Source organism: Syngnathus floridae, chromosome 13 (genome assembly GCF_059516105.1).
Source record: "Syngnathus floridae isolate MCC-2025c chromosome 13, RoL_Sflo_1.0, whole genome shotgun sequence".
Lineage (NCBI taxonomy): Eukaryota > Metazoa > Chordata > Actinopteri > Syngnathiformes > Syngnathidae > Syngnathus > Syngnathus floridae.
Genome location: NC_142425.1, coordinates 4995970 through 5015296, shown reverse-complemented (window position 1 = coordinate 5015296; position 19327 = coordinate 4995970). Strand labels below are relative to the sequence as shown.

The 19327-nt window shown below is 42.5% G+C and overlaps 1 protein-coding gene and 1 long non-coding RNA gene across 2 annotated transcripts in view; one reads left to right on the top strand and one right to left on the bottom strand.

Moving 5' to 3' along the window:
• The first annotated feature begins 951 nt into the window (after positions 1 to 951).
• LOC148388257 (kynurenine--oxoglutarate transaminase 3-like) lies at positions 952 to 4742 on the top strand. The gene is made up of 12 exons (XM_088393155.1): positions 952 to 1021; positions 1104 to 1168; positions 1245 to 1389; positions 1585 to 1821; positions 1901 to 2023; positions 2090 to 2210; positions 2449 to 2525; positions 2782 to 2867; positions 2941 to 3131; positions 3346 to 3419; positions 3544 to 3630; positions 3737 to 4742. Exons 1-12 carry the CDS (start codon positions 953 to 955, stop codon positions 3803 to 3805), a joined length of 1344 nt encoding a protein of 447 aa, XP_088249281.1. The 5' UTR covers position 952; the 3' UTR covers positions 3806 to 4742.
• The window catches only part of LOC148388256 (uncharacterized), a 42793-nt gene continuing 24644 nt past the window's right edge, over positions 1179 to 19327 (bottom strand). Inside the window, exon 4 of the long non-coding RNA XR_015861964.1 lies at positions 1179 to 4254. This is a non-coding gene — a long non-coding RNA (uncharacterized LOC148388256). The remainder of the gene's footprint in view (positions 4255 to 19327) is intronic.

Here is a 19327-nt window from a genome sequence, read left to right as displayed (position 1 = left end):
AACATTCGGAGTTTATTTTTGTTGGAACAGGAGAGGCGCCAGCATTACTCCGATTAGAATATCTGTAAATTACTTTAACGCTTAGCTGACGGTTATTTCCTAAAAGCCTTCAAACAGATTGTCTCTAGCGTTAAACTGGGCCATCTGGTGCCAATAATTACGAATACATCTTTTTGTCGTATAACGAGGGAGTGACTTGATACATTTTATTCTGAAACTCTCTGCGCCCATGAACTTATATTCCATGTACAGTATATACGTCCGTGTATGACCCTGTCCGATAACTGTCCGCGCCTGCAGCACGGTGGCAACTTCCTGTATCTTTTTTCATCGTCTTTTCTGAGCATTTAATACGCAGCAGTGCCGCCCGATGGATCACCATGTTACTGCAAGTAATGACAATGAAGCGCTCAGGCGAAAGTGGCGCAATAATAATATAAAAAATTATAACATCCAGGCCTTGTTATGGACAGAAAAAATACATTTTAAATATATTTTTCAAAACAGTATTTTCATATAGTGAAAAACAATGCTCAGAAAATCAAAAGATGCATTTTGCTGTCACGGAAAAAATGATTTTCTTATGCAGACAGATTTGCTTGTGCGACTTAATCACTGACTGCTCAGTGACTGCAAGGTAGAAATTATACTCATTAGGCTTGGATCTAGGCGGGACATTTTTTTCCTAATATGAAGAGCGACATCTGACTTGACATTCTGCCTTGTTGTGCTTGACGCTCATGTAAAGCGTGACCATAATCATAGAACAAGAAGTAGCGCTAATTGCTTAGTGCAATAAACACAATTATATTGATAGACAACCCCTAGAAGACAGTATAGTTCTACAAATGAGATCTTGTTCCCCACATTATGCTAAGTGTTCATTATGCTAGTGGTTTTGCTTTATCGTAGTTTTATTGTAACATGGTTAACAAAATTATTGAATTGCAGAATGAGCCTTGCCAGGCAGCTCAGACTCTGCAGCAGGTTACCTTTCCGAAGAAGTTTTTCTACGTCACAGGTATAAGTCACTAACAGTGGCCGCAATGCATAGCATGGCATGATACTACCCCAAAACAACGAAAACTACTGGTGTGTTGCAGTATACACCGATGGCGTCTCGACATGGTAACACCAAGAGGATCCAAGGATTGGACAAGAATGTTTGGTGAGTGAACATTAGCCTTTTTTTTATTGTTTGACAAGTAAGTACAGTAAAATGAGTTGACGGTGGTAAAACCCAGGGTGGCGTTTACATCGTTGGCAGCGGATCCTTCAGTAGTCAACCTGGGTCAAGGCTTCCCAGATATTTCACTGCCACCATACGTTAAGGATGCTTTGGTGCAGGCAGTGTCGGTGGACAAAATGAACCAGTACACCCGAGGCTTTGTGAGTAGCACCTCTGCTTTATAGTCACAGTAAGCGTTGTCCCTCTCCCATTTAGTCAACTATCAATTGCACAACACACTTCTCTAACATTCACCATTAACTTTAGCCAGCTAATCTGATCAAATTACAATTTCACACATTCTGTTAGCTTTAGCTGGCGAACACAACCATGACTGTCTGTCTTCTTGACTTCAGGGGCACCCTACATTGGTGAAGGCGCTCTCTCAGGTTTACGGCAAAGTGTACGGGCGTCCCGTTGACCCGCTCAAGGAAGTTCTGGTAACGGTGGGCGGCTACGGTTCCTTGTTCAGCACCATACAGGCTCTGGTGGAGGAGGGTGATGAGGTCATCATCATAGAACCCTTCTTTGACTGCTACGTTCCCATGGTCCGCATGGCGGGGGGTAAACCTGTGCTCATACCTCTTCGACCTGTAAGAGCAATCAGACACTTCCCAAAATGTTTAAGTAACAGTTGAAATGGATTCATACGCACTTTTCTTCATGTGGCAGAAATCTGGGCAGAAAACCACCTCCAGCGGTGACTGGTTCCTGGACCCAGAGGAGCTGGCCAGTAAATTCAACTCCAAGACCAAGGCCATCCTCATCAACACCCCCCACAACCCCATTGGAAAGGCACGTTGGACAAAAAAAACTAATCGGGGTGCTGCCTCTGACAAGGTGATTTTCTTCTTCCTGCAGGTCTTCACTAAAGATGAGCTGCAGATGATCGCCGACTTGTGCGTCAAGCATGACACGCTGTGCTTCAGCGACGAGGTCTATGAGTGGATGGTCTATCGTGGACACCAGCACCATAAAATTGGTACGTGACATGGGAATCTGCCTTTGTTTTTTTAAATAGTGATGTTAAAAGATGTTTGTAAACTCACAAATGTGCATGTATTTTATTAAATTATTGCTTAATCTTAATTATATGGATTATAACAAATACATTGCTATAGTATTGAAACTGAAAAAAAAAAAAAAAAGTTGTAGTTATGGTAGCTAATACTCGCAAAAAAAGGCTAATTGACAGATAGAAACCTTTGGCATATTTGCAGCCACTTTCCCAGGAATGTGGGATCGAACCATCACCATCGGCAGCGCGGGAAAGACCTTCAGTGTCACCGGATGGAAAGTAAGACACCATTTTGAACAGTTCAATGCTCATCCATGGCCATGTCGTTTGATTAAAACTCTGAATTGGCTCCTTGAACCCCAAACAGTAAACTACGTCACGACGAGGGATAGGCATTCTTGCTTCAATATTTTTAGAATTGATTATTCTATCGATTAATCGAATATAGTTTTGTTTGCGTTAAAATGTGTTGTTACTGTTTTACTGTTTGATTTCCCGAATTGAGTAATGTTGGAATTGTCGCCTCTTCTCTCAGCTCGGTTGGTCCATCGGACCCGAGCACCTGATCCGCCATCTTCAGACCGTCATGCAAAACACGCTGTACACCTGCCCGACGCCACTACAGGAAAGTTGGGGAAAATGCGGCAACATAACCTAAGAAATGATCAAATTATAACCGTGAATTGTTTTGCTGGCAGGAGGCTGTGGCGCAAGGTTTACTCCTCAACTATGAGCTGATGGGTCAGCCGGAGTGCTACTTCACGTCGCTGGCCGAGGAGCTCGAGGGGAAGCGGGACCGCCTGGCCGTCATCTTGAGGGAGGCTGGACTGTCCCCCATCATCCCCGAAGGGGGTTACTTCATGTTGGCTGACGTCACCGCGCTAAGTGAGCTCATGTGCTAACGCGAGCCAGCCAAATGGGGGAAAAAAACAATGCTAACAACTGTCACAGCTAGGATGAGCGTTTCACAATATTCTCTGATCAGGCTTGGGCAAAAATGAACGATCAATGAATGGATTATTTTTAAGGATAGCATTTCTAAGGGTGGAAGGAACTGCAATTGACATCTGTCTTTTTGTTGCTGTTGTTTTACCTGTAGATTTGGACCTGTCTCACATGGCCAGCGACGAAGCCTACGATTACAAATTTGTCAAGTGGATGATTAAAGAAAAGGTAAATTAAGTTTCATGCTGCAAAGTAAAAATGGCTTCAGGGGCTTACTTTTTAAAACACTCCGAGGGCCGCTACATTAATCTTTATTGATATAGTTTTTTTAATAATGTGATATTTGATGTAGAAACTGGCTGCCATTCCTGTCACTGCGTTTGTTGGGGAAGAATCCACCAAGGCCTTTGAGAAATATATTCGTCTTTGCTTCATCAAGGTAAACATCAAGCTGATGAAAATTTTGTTAACAGCACAAATGTATTTCAATATGATTATTATTATTTACCGTATATATTTATTTTTCTTGGGATTTGTCATGACAGAGAGATGAAACTCTGGACGCGGCAGAAGTCATCCTGAAGAATTGGAATTTGTCTGGAAGCAACAGCTGAAGATTTTTTTTTTTTTTATAACCCTGCAGGGGTCATAAAACATCTTTCTGTTTAGCTAGTGGAAATCACTGGAGTGCCTCAAGCTTTGGTTCTTTGCCCTATCATATTTTGCAACTGTGCTGCTTCCTCTTGGCTTAGTTATAGTTAAAATAATGAATTCTAATGTTGCAATATTCCTAAAACAAAGAAATACTTGAATTACTGATATAAATGAACTTTTCTACACGAGGGTTTTATAGAGATGTGCATACTTTATATGAAATGTCATTTTCAAACAGTCCAGTACATTACATTTTACGTACTGTCCGTTACATCCATCCAGTATTTAGTATGTGGTGTCCCAACAAGTCAAAAGAACATTCAATCACGTTCTTGTCCTACTTTGTTGCCGAGCATTGGTCGTCTTGAATCGAGTGATATTATCTGCTTGCAGCGTACCTGCCAAGCCACTGGGGGGAGACAAAGCACAACAGTTGCAAAGAAATAATGTACTGAACACTATTGTACTGTATGTTTAGTATTTTGTTTGTTTTGTTTGAATCAGATTTTCTTTTGTGTGTGTGTAAAATTTAATCATACTGTAGACTATAAAAAAATGTGTAAATGGTCAATATTAATTAAAATGACATTTTTGGGCCTGGCCTGTAAAATCAACAAAGTTTTGATTTCTATAGGGTACATGTGAAGTGATACAAAGATACTCTGGTCAATGACATCATCACGGAAACAACAGAGGTGTGTATTTATGCAAATATGGTAATCCATTTGGAATGAATAATCCATGTATTTGGCGGCAATGCTGTCATTTGATCCCCTTTGCAGTTGTGTGGGAGCGACGCATCTTAATTGCCGTGTAAAGTCAAAACTGTGCAGCAGATGGCCCGCTTCGTGTTTATTTATGGACAAAATAAACAAAAGAGTTTTGTGGCCTACGTGAGCTCGCCGCCTCTACACTTTCCATGCATGTGGTGTGCGTTTTGAGCGGGCCCTTGTTGTGTAATCATGTTGGACACGGTTAGGATTGAAATACTTGGTTACCGTTTCAATTTCAAACAATGATTAGGGTATCAAAGTAAGATTTTGTAGCAGCTAGCATTGTTTAATGCACAAATCAATTGACACAATGTGTGTCATCAAGCAGTTTATCTGCGTCTTTCTCAGACACGTAGCGTGCAGTCATCACACGCTCGCAGATTAGTTGTCTGCCACCGCCGTAATAATCCCGCCGTCATTTATGCAAATTACACTGATTGTGCCAACAATCTGCTATCACCGCCAATGAGGTTAACGGTGGATCGCAAACCTGACAGTGCAGGCTCGGTGTCCTCCAGGTGCGTATAATGTTAAGGCCATTAAGTAGGGGATCAAGACAGGGCTGCGCTTTCAAGACACTATTTGGATTGCAGATTAGAGTTTCAATACGGTTGGGCAGATTTCAAGACAGAGTTTGGTCAAGCTAATGTTAGGGTGTCAAGACAATGTTGGGATTTAAACTGGGAGTATGAAAACTGGGCTAGGCATTTGAAAAAAAATGAGTCCTTCAAAAGTAAGGTTTCAAGACAGTCTAGGTTTCAAATCAGGGTTTTCAACCTCAGCATATATTCAAAGTAAAGTGGCATGACAGCTTTAAAGCCCAGTTTGTTAGCAAGTTCGCATCGCAAAGTATAATTTGAACTCTGTTACGGTTTCGGGCCTCCAATTAGTCTTTCAAGCTATTGTTGGAATTTCCCATGTGGGAAAAATAAAGAAGTGACGAACTGAGTTCAAGCACCATGATGAAGTTCTTGTTGACCTCTCAACATGTTCATCCGGTTTTGCCAACGTCCATGTCCTGTTAGTGGTGAGAAGGTCCCGCCCTCAAATATCTGTGAGAATTTGAGGCTGACATACAATCCCCAATAAAGCCCCCAATAATACACGTTCCCACACTGGCCATATGGCCCATCGCCCGACAGCTTGCCGGACGCATAATTAATTTGTGCTGGCGTCTGCCTGTTTATTTTCCAACCTACATTTCCCTAATTGCGCCGACGCTGTTCAACTCAAAAGGGATGTCGTCCCGACGCCGACGGGATTTATGGGACAATACGGCAGTTAAGGGGTGACATGTTGGAGGCTGACGCTTGACACTCACAAGGCGGAAATGCCTGTTATCGCGTCCATGACAATGATCCGTTATTGCGGGATTTTTTTTTTTTTTTTTTTTTACTTATTCAGTCAGAACTTTGAATATCAGAGTGGGAAAAGTAGAATATGGAATTCCAAAGTTGGCATCTCGTGTGACAAGAAATTAAAAATACAGCAACTTTAGTTTTCAACACAGCAAAACTAAGCACTGAGTGTCTTTGCACCCTCGTCCCATATTTCCATTTCCGAAAAACTGGTTGTAAAAGTTCTTTGTAGACGTGCGTGTAGACGTAGTTGCAGGGTGTCATTTACTTGCAGTACGTCTTTGAGCCAGCAGAGGAAGCGCAAGCACAGTCAATTTCAGCTGAGCGTTAAATCAGAGGAAACTATCATGGATTTAAAAGAAGAGAAAGACGTCAGCTGTCGTCTCAAAGCCCACTCATGTGAAGTTAGATTATGAATTGGGTCAAAAATAGAAAAAAAGTTAACACTTGACATTTAAATCAGAGCAGAATTTGCGTGGCACGAATGCAAATGGAGGTTGCTTTATCATTCTGATTATAATTTTGTTATCTGGGTGATCAGCGAGATAGACGAGGTTGCGCGGAGATAACTTGTTAATTAGAAAAGCTGAATATGAATGAGGCGCTCTCATTGTCTTACAGTAATAAGTTTAATTGGAGGCCGTCATAGCGAGTGATTACAGATAGCAACTAATAATAATAATAACAATAATAATAATAATAATAATGATAATTAGCTTAGCTAAATCATTGACACAACTCCCTGTCTGGTATGAAAATTGGAGGGGACACGTGCTGCTGTTTTGGTTAGCAACAAAAGTCAAATGAGGAAACGTGAGAACAGGGGCCTCGAGTTTTAATCACCTGCCTCCCTTGAAGATCTTGCAACCCCCACCTTTAGCCCCCCCCACCCCCCCGCAGCGCTGATTTGCAAGAGCAGATTAATCAGAGCGTGCACGGGCCCTGATGAAATTTTGCTGTTATTGTTCCCAATTTTAGCCTCTTTTATTGTCTTCATCACTCATCGGCGGGGGGCAGGGGTGCCGAGCGAGGCTGGGGGGGCTTTACACATGCGTCAATTATGCAAATGAAGCTGCACACTTTTGCAGATTACTTCACTCGGCGGCTGTTGTTTGCGAGGGTTTTGATTATTAAATATTATTACGTGGTTTTTTTTTCGTGTGGCCCATCTGCTGCAATCAAAGCGGTGCACAAACTCCATTTGAGCGCTTCAAACTGGCACAAAGCAGACACACGGAGAGCGAAAGAACAGACGGGCCGCGTTCAAGCGCCCCGAGAATTGAATTCAAGTTTCTTTCAATTAAGGGGCACCTAACCATATTTTAATCTTCTGCCTTTCATTTCCAGGAAGCAGCCCGTTGAAAGGTTTTCGGGCCGAAATAAGGAACACACAGATCGACGTTCAGATCTCGGACGACGATAGCAAATTAAAGCTTTTATCGCCGCTGTTTTCTTGCTAAGACGCTTCAGTCGCTATCTTTCTCGCCGTACGATAAGAACATGAATCTTTTTCTACAAATGCTCTTTTCTCTATTTATTAAAAAAAAAATGGATTCACTATTTTTAGAAACATTTCATTATGGTAGTTTATAACCTTTGACCTGGCAAAAAGTTCCACAAAACATCATTTCATTAAGTTATGCTGTGTTCATGTGATGCTATTTCCTTACTTTTTGAAATAGTCACGGTGATTTTTTTCGATCGCAAACAATAAATGAATTTATGTACTAATGTAGACTTTACTAAACAAAAACAGCTCTCCATAGGGTTGAGGTTGGGGCATTCACAGAAAATGAAAGCAAAACATTAGCTATTGTTAAGAAATTCGTTTTGGTTTATGATCTTTTAGTAGACAAGGTTGCTGACAACATCGCTTAATGAAGACACGCTGCTCATGATTTTTATTGCACAAATTATTCAAGTCGTGCTGTTTTTTTATTTTCCGAAATATTCAAGGTGGAATGCAGATTTTAGTCTTAAAGAATTCATCTATAATACTTTATATGCTAACCTGGATTTTATTGAACAAACTCCACAATAGGGTTGAGTTTCATTTTCACAATTAGTGAAGGCAATTTATAGTTAATATAACTTTTTAATGGTGTAAAATCTGTCTGTCTATTTAAAAAATAGTGGAAGAAAAATATCAATAAATTTTTATGAGCTTGCTGACCATTCTCGTGCTTCAGGACAAATCAGAGAGAATATTTCACGTCTGATTGTGAGGCTGACTGGTTTCATTGCTGTGGGTTTTGTGTGTTCATTAATTCTATTTATGTCTCGGTTGGTGGTGAACGATTCGGTAGTGGTGGTGGTGGAGGAGGAAGGGGAGGCCTCTGGTCATCGCATGCCAGCCCCCTCGAACGCGAGACCTTCCTGAAACTCTTGACAGTACTTTGACGTGCTCTGTGTTAATTACAGTAATGGCAGCCATTCTCATTAAGTCATTGTTTACGTACCCCGGAGGTGGGGGGTGGGGCATATATGTGTGTGTGTGTGGGGCCTCAGCGAGCCCGAGCTTGGACCCCGCCTCACTAGCGCCATGCAGCTGTTCCTGGCGGCCGGAGCGGTGCCGGACGCCGTGGTCATTTTCAAGAATAGAAGTGAGCGGCCATGCTCGACCACGCCCCCGTGTGGAGGTTCAACGGCGTCGCTGACGTCATTTCCAGGACTGAGCTAATGCGTGCGCGCGGCAGCACAATCCGTCCTAACAGGCGACATTATTAACAGATAATCACGCGGGGAAGGCTTTCATAATGGCCTCATTTCTACCAATAGCAGACTAATTATCCGCATTTGCGGCGGCTGTGAATTACCTTTGCGATTACGGCGGCGGCGTCTAATGTGCACTTTATGGTCTGGGGATGACTTGTTTGCATCCGGCACCACACTCACACACACACACTCACACACACTGTGAAGCTCAAGCGTGGCTTAATTAAGAAGGTAAATTCTTAATAGCCCCTGCCATCAATTGCCATGTTTTTCATTTTCTGTTTACTTTTATCTTTTGCTAATTAATGCTACTTATCAAATATGACTGTGGGTGTGTGAGTGTTTATGTTAGTGCGGCAAATAATCTTTTAATCCTCCATTCCTTGTGGAAATATGTGCTGCACTTAAACAAGTTGTTACGACCCAGGCTGGGAAAAAAGGAAGGGAAAGAAAGCATTTCGTCTGGTTCACTTCACATAAAGTTTGTTGTTTTGCTCGAATTTATTGGACTAATAGCGGAATGAACTCCGGACTATAGTTTTTTTCAAACGATTATAAAAATGACAAAACTATTATGATGCTACTCATGAGTGGTCGCTCAAGTCAAGGAAACATGTTTTTTTTTCAATATCACAGATAAAAAAATGTATTGCACATCCCACACAAGGAAAGCAACACAACTGCGTGTCAGCGATTGATGACAGCGCGGCCCCGAAAGTGGTTGTGTACGCTGGTGTCTTAATTAGCGTTGAATTATTGCCACTCACGCAAATGTTGTTTGCTTTGCTTTCAGAGCTTTGGGGGTGGTTAGAGGCAGTGGGTTTTTTTGTTTTTTTTTTTGGTTAGGGAGAGCCGGGCCGTTCTGGCCTCATTTTTCCTCCTTTTGCACATCACTCGTTTGTTCTTCTTTACGTTGCATTAGCGCCCGGCTAGCTTGCGGCGTAGACATGTTTATGTTACACGGTGATTTAAGCCTTTGGTCATTATAGCCGCGAGTAACATCGACATGTTCATGCAAGCCTCCGGTCATTATACTGGCTGGTAACATGGACATGTTTATGTTATTGTACGGTCATTATGGCTACGCTAGCTTATATATAGACATTTTTATGTTAGCCTGTGTTTTTAGCATATGACCATTGTACTAACTAGTATTGGAGACATGTTTATTGTATGTCAGCCAGTGTCTGAGCCTCCGGTCATTATACTGGGCGGCATGTTTGTGATGCATTTAAAATTAGGGTTTTAAACAAGGGGAAGGGATTCAAATGCAGGGTTCTGGATTTCAAATGGTGTTTAAAATAATTGGAGTTCAAACTTGGGTTTGGGTCTCAAATTAGTGTTTCAAGACAGGATTATGATTACAAAACAAGTTTGAGTGTAATCAATCTAGTTTTCTTTTCTTGCCTGAACAGTCTGTGTCAAAAATACCTAAAATGGCCATATTGGCGTTTCACAAACGTTACATGTAAACGTTAACTTTTTTTTTTTTTGGTCTAAAGATGATCTTAACACAGATGGTGTTTTATCTGGCCTGCCCCCTACAACAGCACTTTGTGTCCTTGAGAGTGAAAGGAGGCTTGGCTCATATGACTCAGCGCCATATTAGCTTTAATTAGCTTGTTGCTATAACGAGGTGTTCACGTCTAATGGAGGCGAAGAGGAAGAAGAAGAAGAAGAAGCAGTCAGAGGCAATCAGCGGTGCAAAGTGCAAATGAGACTTACTCACAAATGAATTATATGCCCTTATTTTCTCTCCCTCTCTCTCTCCGAGCCCATTAATTAAATCCTCTGGCATCGGAGGTCTCGTTCTTAATTTCAAGTCCCATTAGCATAATAAACAGCATGTGCGTTAGCACTATGTGATGGCGGTAATGGAGGCTATTTATTTGACGTTATTATTTAAAGCTTGGCTAATGGGAGGAGAAACAGAAATATATCTCTGATGCAGGGGGGAGGAGAAAAAAATTCCGTCAGGCGACGGTTGTGACGCCTCGGTCGCCTTTTAAAGAGTCACTGGAAAGGTTTCCACGACAATAATTTAAAACAGAATTATCTCAGCTCTCTGGTTAGGATTTAAGACTAAAAATGTTCCACAGTGGAAAAAAATAAAATAAATAAAAGGATTACGAAAGAACAATTGTTCCTGCTAGACCAAATCTTGAACTTGTACAGTAGCCTGTTTGACTGGAATTTTTTTTTGCGTGTGGCAGTCATTTGAAAAAAGTTGTGGCTTCAACTAAGAGGGCAGTGATAAGCAGTGATAGCTAACAGTTAAAAGTTCAGACTGGAGAAAAATCAGTCGAGCATAAAATGTACTGGCAGACGGCGTATTGTGTTTTTGGTGTTAAGTGATAAATTCTTCCACTGAGTGAGCAAATGTAAAATTTCATTCAGACAAACGCACGCTGTCAGAACTAGTCCATTCTCTCCCCATGTAGACTTATTATTATTGTTATTTCCTGCCCACAATGAATTGCTTGTTTCAGTATGTTTGCTGTGTCGGGTGTCGTTACAACGACAGCGGATCGATGCATCACGAGGTACTCGAGGCTCGCCGGTGTGATCAGCTTACCGCGTTTTCTTCCTGGAAGCAACTCTCACTTTGTTGCGCTGAAATGAATCCCCCCCAAATTCATAACTTTCGATTGGCAGCTCCCAAAATTATATCAATAGAAGCCCAACTCTGCTTTGTCATTGCTCTGTCGCGTTTATCTCGGCAGGGGACGTCAACAGTTAGCTACCGAATGACTGCGATGACACCAGTGATGATCAACGTGTAACTCGCTTAAGTGTTCCATCGAGTTTAAGTGTTAACTCTCAAAAACAATTACAATGTTCAATTACTGACGATAACGATGTTTTTCATCCTGAATAAACTTAAGTTCAGATCAAGGTATGATAGGTACGCTAACAGAAGTGGGATGCAGTTGTGTTTGTAACCTGACTAATACACCCCAAAAAAAAAGCTTGGCAGCTTTTGGGGCACGTCGTCGGAGCGAAGTGACACGAAGGCTCAGGCAGAACATTCGATTCGCTCCTGGCCGTAATCCGTCACGTGGTGGCTGGAAGCAAAGCGTAATGGAGCGGACATCGATCCGTCCTCGCCGTCTTCAGCTGATTGAGTCGGATAATTAAAAAGCCTCTCATATGTTGCCTCCATTACAGATTGTTTGTCAAAATGCTTTCGTCTCTGTCTCGCTGCTGCCAACGTTGAAGGCACAGTTTTTGAGTACAAGATCAAGATCAGGGGCAGAATCTCTGCTTGCTATGTCGATTATGAGCGAGAGAAATGCCACCACTTGATTGTAGTAGCGCTTTGTGCAAATTCATTAACTAAAAGGTATTGCTGTCTTTCTAAGTAAAAAAAAAAAAGTTTAATGACATAATAGTGACTCGGCGGAGGTCATAATTAAAAATCCAGTCATCACAGGAGCATCACGAGTGGAGCGATGGCCCATCGGGGGATCAAAAGGTGACCTTTCGCCGTATGAATGTGTTGCGACGTTGTCAACCTTCATGTGGTGGTGCGCTGTGATGGCTCAGTGAGCACAAGTAAGGAAGGAAGCAAGCAAGGAAGGAAACTGGGGATATGAGGGGGGTAAGAGTTTTGATTCCCCATCATGCACTTTGGTTGTTTATGTGACTTTTTAGTCTCTGTGACAAACACAGTGAAAATGAGTGGTCCTTTTATGGTTTGATAAATGTGCACGTCCAGGCGTCCCTAATCCAATCAGCGGCACCACCACGACAACAACAACAACAGCGGCCGTTTCCTCCGCTTGCTTTTTCTGCTCTTCTTTGAAAGGACGTGAGGCTAATGAGCCGCGCGCAATGAGCTAGCGCCGCGTACTTTGAAGCTATCAATACGCGACCGCTGCCAGTGCATTAGCAGCGTGATGTCTTGCGACTCGCCGCCCACCCATTGGCCCGAGATGGCTCACGTGACCGCCGGTTATATTTCATCATTTGCGTCGCTATCACGGCCCATTTGGAAATGTGCAAATTCTAATTAGCCGCGAGCCTCTTGTTCCTTAATGCCTTGAATATTAAATTATTCCTGCGCTCCCCCTCTCTGTGGAAGCTATGCAAATGTCCGCTCATATGTCAACGGCTTTCCGAGGGCTCTTCTCGTTTGTTACGTTTGGCGGGGCTCTCTTTGTTTACGCGCATTAGCGCTCGTGCTATCGGACGCGAGCTAAGTGAGAGTGCGGCCGTGTTTGGTACTCGCCGTCCATTAAGCTGCCGCTCGTTTGAGCGCTCAAACTGTTTAATGCTCGCAAAGCGACTTTAAAGTGCACACACGCTAAAAGATGTTAACGTCCCACTATTTGTATGCACTAAAGCAACGCTTAAAGAGCTCCAAAGCGGGATATACTGTCAGTGCTAAATGCACAGTCGTGACGGAGGAAATGTCCAAGAACACAACATGAATAGGAGGAAACAAACAAGTCTGCCACAAGGTTTTTTTTCCCATCCTTTAAATTGTGTCTTGTAGTTTTGTTGGCTCAAATAAAATAACATTTTGAGCGCTCAGTAGTTTAAAAAAATGCAGCCTCTGAAAGCACTTTCACTTAGCAGAGCATTTGGTAAGTGTACCACAAAAAAGTCTAATGAAGCCATGTTTCATGCTGAATAGAAAATCTGCAGTTTTGTTTTGAAACAATGCTTTTGGGTTATTTTTAGTGGTCTTCCAAAGACAAATTTGGACTTCAGATTGTATCAAATTGCTACCAAAATTAAGATCGCAAATACATTTTAAGCAACTTGAAATTTGGTTGGCATGTCTATCGTGAGTAGACAAATCCTATAAAGTCATAACTTGAATACCGCATCACAAAAATGTGAGTTTTTCGGGGATTTTCCTTGGTAAAGGTTGGCCCCTGTTTAATGTGTTCAGTCAGCATTTTGCAACGGCTGAACTTTGATTAAAAGAACGTCAGAGCGTCTTTATTGCGGCCAAACAAGCTCTGTAATCAACTCGTCGTAACGCTTTCCATGCTAATTTTCTCCCGCTCGCTGCGGCTTAATGGACTTGTTACAGCTACGCGCCGCCATTATCCAACGGAGGGACGGGAATTAATCTTGCCGGTACAAGCGTGCCGATCTCCCGCGTTAACAGCTGGATCTCCAATATGCTCGCGGCTCGGCTAATTAACAAACTGCAGCAGATTCGGGCAACTCCGCTGAAAAGTTGTAGCAACGGAGCATAGGTTGGAGGGCGGGGTATATTCTCAGGGGAGATTGCGGTGGACTACAGCCCCGCCCCCACCCGCCTATCGCCGTGCACGCCTCATCCTTCATGTGCGAGCGCTCGTCATGTCCCGTCAGCGTCGCGGTTACACCTGAACACTCGACTGGTGCCAAACACCTGGCGTCCGCGTCGCTCTGTCCAAATGAAAAATAAGCATAATCTGCGTCCGGCAAATGAGGGAGCTCGTGACGGATTGGACGCCTGTTTATGCAAAAACTGAAAGGGGAAACGCTGGGTGTCTGGAACAACTCTGCTCTCCTCTTGACATCTTCATTCCACCACTGTTAGCATGGTTAGCTGCTAAATTAATTTTGGTGACAATATATTCGAGGATTAACTTCTTTGCAAATTTGGGGGAACTGGTCCATTTTGAATTTGATTTTGTGAGTCTGTGGGCTCCTAAGGCTTCTCCGGTGTCCTTTTTTTCTCCCTGTTTGTCATTTTCAGGGAGCTCTATGTTACCCGCCAGCTCATATCATGTGACCGTGCCACCACTTGAAATATCGACTTCAACATCTCATTTGGAGGAAAAAAAGGGAATCGTGTCATCTGGTGATGTTAAATCCATACTCATTTGCGCGCTGAATGTCGGCGGAACGTGCCAGAACAGGGACGATGGGAGACATCCCGTCTTGGAACGCCGAGCTCGACTCCTCAACGAGGGACAAAATGGAGGCGAGCATTAAGGCCAAATGAAAAGAGCTATTGATTGTGCGCTTACTGCCTCGCTTTCTATTTGCTTCATTTCCTAAATGCACGATAAGAAGAGCTCGCCGCAGCTAACAATGCTCCTTAATGAGCACTCACAACCAAAGAATTAGCGGAATGATTCACAGATGTTCCACTCTTCTTAATCCCGGTCATGATGCAATAGAGATGTGATTTGATGATTTTAAAATGCCATCGTATCGTGTTAGCGACGAGAAGGATGATTGGACGCTGACGAGATGGGAATGAGTTTGTCAATCAAATCAAAAGATGTTCTCTTGATGTTGTCCAGATGGCAAAACAAAATAAAGTGAATTGATGGATTTCATCACTGTGATGAGTTTTGATGACAAAGACCGTCAGGAGAGAAACAAGCCTGGCTCGACGGCAAGTCGCGACACAAACTAACTGTGGGGAAAATAACTCAAAGGGCTCGGGCCAATCAATACAGTTTATTCCACAAATACTAAGAATAGTTTAACACCAAAATAAATACAAGGTAGTACGAGTATGAATCAGTAGTGCATGAATGCGAATGACTGGGTGAATGTGAAGGTGTTGCCCTGTGTAAATCAACGATAACTCAACGCAAGATGAACTGACAAACCCAAAGGTGTTACCTGTTGGGGAAAGAGTGAATGAGCACAGCACAAACAATTTAACAGCACAGGTGCCACCACTCAGGTGGCCCCACGCCTGCCTGCCGTGGGAAACCTCCCACAACAGGCCGTGACAGGAGTACATTAGCATTAGCTTTAGCAATTTGACACAACCACTGTGCATTTCTGTTTTACATAGTCTATTAGCATTAGCCAGCTCACGTCCACTTCTTTTTTACCAGCTCAGTGGCCTAGTGGTAGAGTGTCCGCCCTGAGACTGGAAGGTTGTGAGTTCAAACCCTGGCCGGGTCATACCAAAGACTATAAAAATGGGACCCATTGCCTCCCTGCTTGGCATTAAGGGTTGGAATTGGGGGGTTAGATCACCAAATGATTCCCGAGCGCGGCACCGCTGCTGCCCACTGCTCCCTTCGGGGATGGGTTAAATGCAGAGACAAATTTCACCGCACCCAGTTGTGTGTGTGACAATCATTGGGACTTTAACTTTAATTTTAACTTTTTCACGTACAGTGATCCCTCGCTACTTCGCGTTTCGTTTGTCGCTGCTTCACTAGATCGTGGATTTTTTTTCCAAATCAAAAAAAACATTTATGAGTCAAAAATAAAACCTCTAAATTGAGGAAACTCGTGTCCAATTTAGGACAATGCAGTATTGCTCCAAATGTTCGTTTACATTCCTTTAGAAGTCCGTTTTCGCGTGTTAGCACGATCGCAAATTAGCATCTTTCCGCTAACTCGTTAGCCTGCCCAGTACTTCTTGTTGGTGACCGTACTTCGCGGATTTCACTTATCATGGGTGGTTTTTAGAACCAATTATCCGTGATAAACGAGGGATTACTGTATACAGTTAGCATTATCTTTAGCCACATTAGCATTAGCCAGACAAAACCACAACACGATAGAGTCATGTTGTCCTAGTTTACATGTTGCCAAACTTGGCAACACAACAACCTATTTTTTTTTAAATCAGGTTATCTATGTAAATTTAGCAGTGTGGTTAACGTGTATAAACATGAAAGCCAGAGCAGGTTTAGCGCAGGTGGCTTTGATGTTGTTAAATCGAGTTGATTGTCGACGTGACGCGATTCTATCGGTTGATCCTATCACCGTGTTGCCTTTCCTGAGGCCACACGTTTGCATAATAAGTCGAAGTTGTTTTTCAGTATGAAGCTGGATACTGCAAACTTTTATCTCAACACTTTTAGTCGTGGTTGGTCATATTCTCAACGCAAATGAGTAAAGGGCTACATAGTAAATCCAGTCCAAGTTAAATGCCTGTATAGTAGATAATATAGTGTAGAATCATGGCCCAAAATGGACAATATAATTTTTTATTAAATTAGTTGATGGGCTATCTAATCTAATAAATACTTGGTTGTTAGTTACTAAAATCCCTTGTTGGTTTTAAACATTCTCTCTGCATTTTGATGACATTATCCATATCCATCTTTAAGGCTCGTCTTCATCGAACGGGACACTTTAACTTCCTGCTGTTCTTTTCTTTTTCTTTTTGCTGACTGCGCTCCTCCTTCTATCCTGGGACAGTGGCATGCCGGGGACCAGATGGTTTTGTTCCTCTCCAACTGGGAGCGTCGCTGTGCAGTGCATCCGGAATTGGGCAACCACACTCATCGCCTGGACACTTCATTAGGCACGCCATCCAAAAAGTGCCAATTCAAAAATTCTACCTTGCAGAGATGATAATGTTGGGTATTTGTTTAACTGTTGTTTTTCACCAGGGTGTATTTTGATACAAATATTCAATTTAAATCAAGCATAGTGTTGCCTGGTTTAATGTTTCTAATGAGTTTTAAAATAAGAATTTGGGTTTAAATGTTAACGTCCTAGCTCAGGTGAAGGTTTTAAATAAAAGTTTCCAGCCGGGGAAAGGGTGGAAATTATGAGTAAATAACGCCTCATTTGCGTGAAAATTATCCGTCGGTAGTGTGGAGGGGAGGTTCACCTTCACCTTGCACTGTGACACCTTGCAATTCTCTGGAGTTATTTGGCAAAAAATCCGGCGTGATTGTGCCTATTCATCATCCGGCCCGACGCTCCTAATTGCAGCTCGGTCGACAAACTCTCAGGTGGGCGTCGATGACTATTAAAGGCCCAAAAAGCCTCGCTCTCTCCTCTTCTCTATCGCTTTTTTAGTGTTACTTATTTAGCCACTTCCATTAGCCAGTTAGCCTCCTGTCACTGCAACTCAGTCCCATCATCCCTCACTACCCCCCCAACCGAACCCCCACCTCCCCCCTCCTCCGAATTAACAGGTAATTTGTAAACGTCACTTTGGGTTAGACGCCTCATTTTGTCGCCGGCTTTCTCAACAATCCGCTTGACGCCGGCTAATTTTTCCTTGTCGCACGCGTTCGGAATTCGGCGGCCAAATAGAGTTATGCTCCGTTAAAGAAATAAATGAGAAGCACTGACGAGCTCGTCAATCAATCAGCGATAAGATATGTTACATTAGTTTAAACAGCATGACAACTTAACGTTACTTTTTTTTGTCTCTGACTTCTGGTAAAAAGACAGTTTTCTTAAAGGGACAGTGTGTAGAAATTTTACAATGTTAAATTTAATTTAAATTTAATTTTATAAATTTTACAATGTTCATTCATTTTTAAAAACCCATTATTAATTTCAATTTCACACTGAAGTATTAAAGCCTGGCCTAAGGTCACATGCTCAAGGTTGGGAAGCTCAGGGAGGTGGGACTTTTTCGTCCCATTAGCGAAGGGGACAAACGTAATTAGAAAAATGTGATAAGGTAGGGTACAAAATATGCGGAAAGAAAGGAAGTGGTCCAACGTGGATGAGTGTGATTGATTCAGTACAGCAAATACCCTTGTTGTAATGATAGCTTCATAATGAAGATGAAAGAGCAGCGAATACAACGAAGACACCCCAGTCGTGTCAAGGGGCTTTCACGCTAATGCCCGGAAACAAGGGGAGAACGAATTTGTGGATTTAGAGCTGTTATTGTGACTCACCAAACTTCACCGCCACATTCTGGCTACACACAGGTATGAAAATCTAAATCGATCACAGTTTAGCCTAATCTGTCTTGTATGCTTGGTTCCGGTTTGGTAGTGCGTTTGTATTTGAAGGACCCCTGAAAATGGGCGTAATAAGGCCGAAATGGCCGCTTCAGAACAAAATGGCAGACTTGTTGTGTACGGTTACATAGAATTGAACAAAAAATGAGGCGCAAGGCATGTGTTGAACAGCATCTGATGTGCGATGACGAGAATGATGACGATGAGTCAGTGTTCACATGGAGGCAGATTGGAACACCATCTGTCCCGGTAGCGCCGCCACAGCCTGGTGTCCGTTGCTAATGAGCTGGGCTGATAGAAAGACAACAACTCGAATACAAATATAGAGAGAAATGGGGCACTCCAGAATTGAAGGAGCCTTGTAGGAATTTTTTTTAGATTTTAATTTTAAGAAGAAAGTGGTAATTTTTGGTTTTTTTAGATTTGTATACATTTTTTCCAGGAAAAAAGCCATTATATATCTAACAAATATATCTACCAGGGAAAAACAAATATTTTAATCATCTCAGCCAGGCTATGATACTTTTTTTTTTGCAAAAGAAAAAAAAAATTAACACATTGGGAGAAAATCCCATCAAAAGGTGTCATGTGTCAGATTTAAATAAGCCGTTTTTCAAACCAGGAAATCAGCATACTGGCTGGCTAAGAGGCTAACGTGCTAAACGCGCCACTGATGTGATTGAATGTAATCTGTAGTGTAGTGGGCTAATCTTTAGCACTGGCAAGTTGGCGCCAAGGTAGAAGGTGTGCGAATGGAGGTGCGGGCTTAGAGCTTGGATTTACTAGCCATGATATGCTAGCTCACTAGCTAGACTAGCTCTTGATGCTATGTCAGTTCACACTGAAGTTGTAGCGTACTTCCTACTTCCCATTCACCTTAAAAGCAGAACGTGTTTCATTTTGGCATGTTATCTACTTTCATCAGGTTATGCTAGCTCGCTATGTTTACTTGCTAACACTGCAAAGTAGTGACCAACCCAGCGCCTTGTCGCGAC

Coding starts and splice junctions, on each gene's coding strand:
- LOC148388257 (XM_088393155.1), top strand. CDS start 953: ATGAGCCTTGCCAGGCAGCTCAGACTCTGCAGCAGGTTACCTTTCCGA. Junction 1,022..1,103: donor GAAGTTTTTCTACGTCACAG/GTATAAGTCACT, acceptor GGTGTGTTGCAG/TATACACCGATGGCGTCTCG. Junction 3,631..3,736: donor TTCGTCTTTGCTTCATCAAG/GTAAACATCAAG, acceptor TTGTCATGACAG/AGAGATGAAACTCTGGACGC.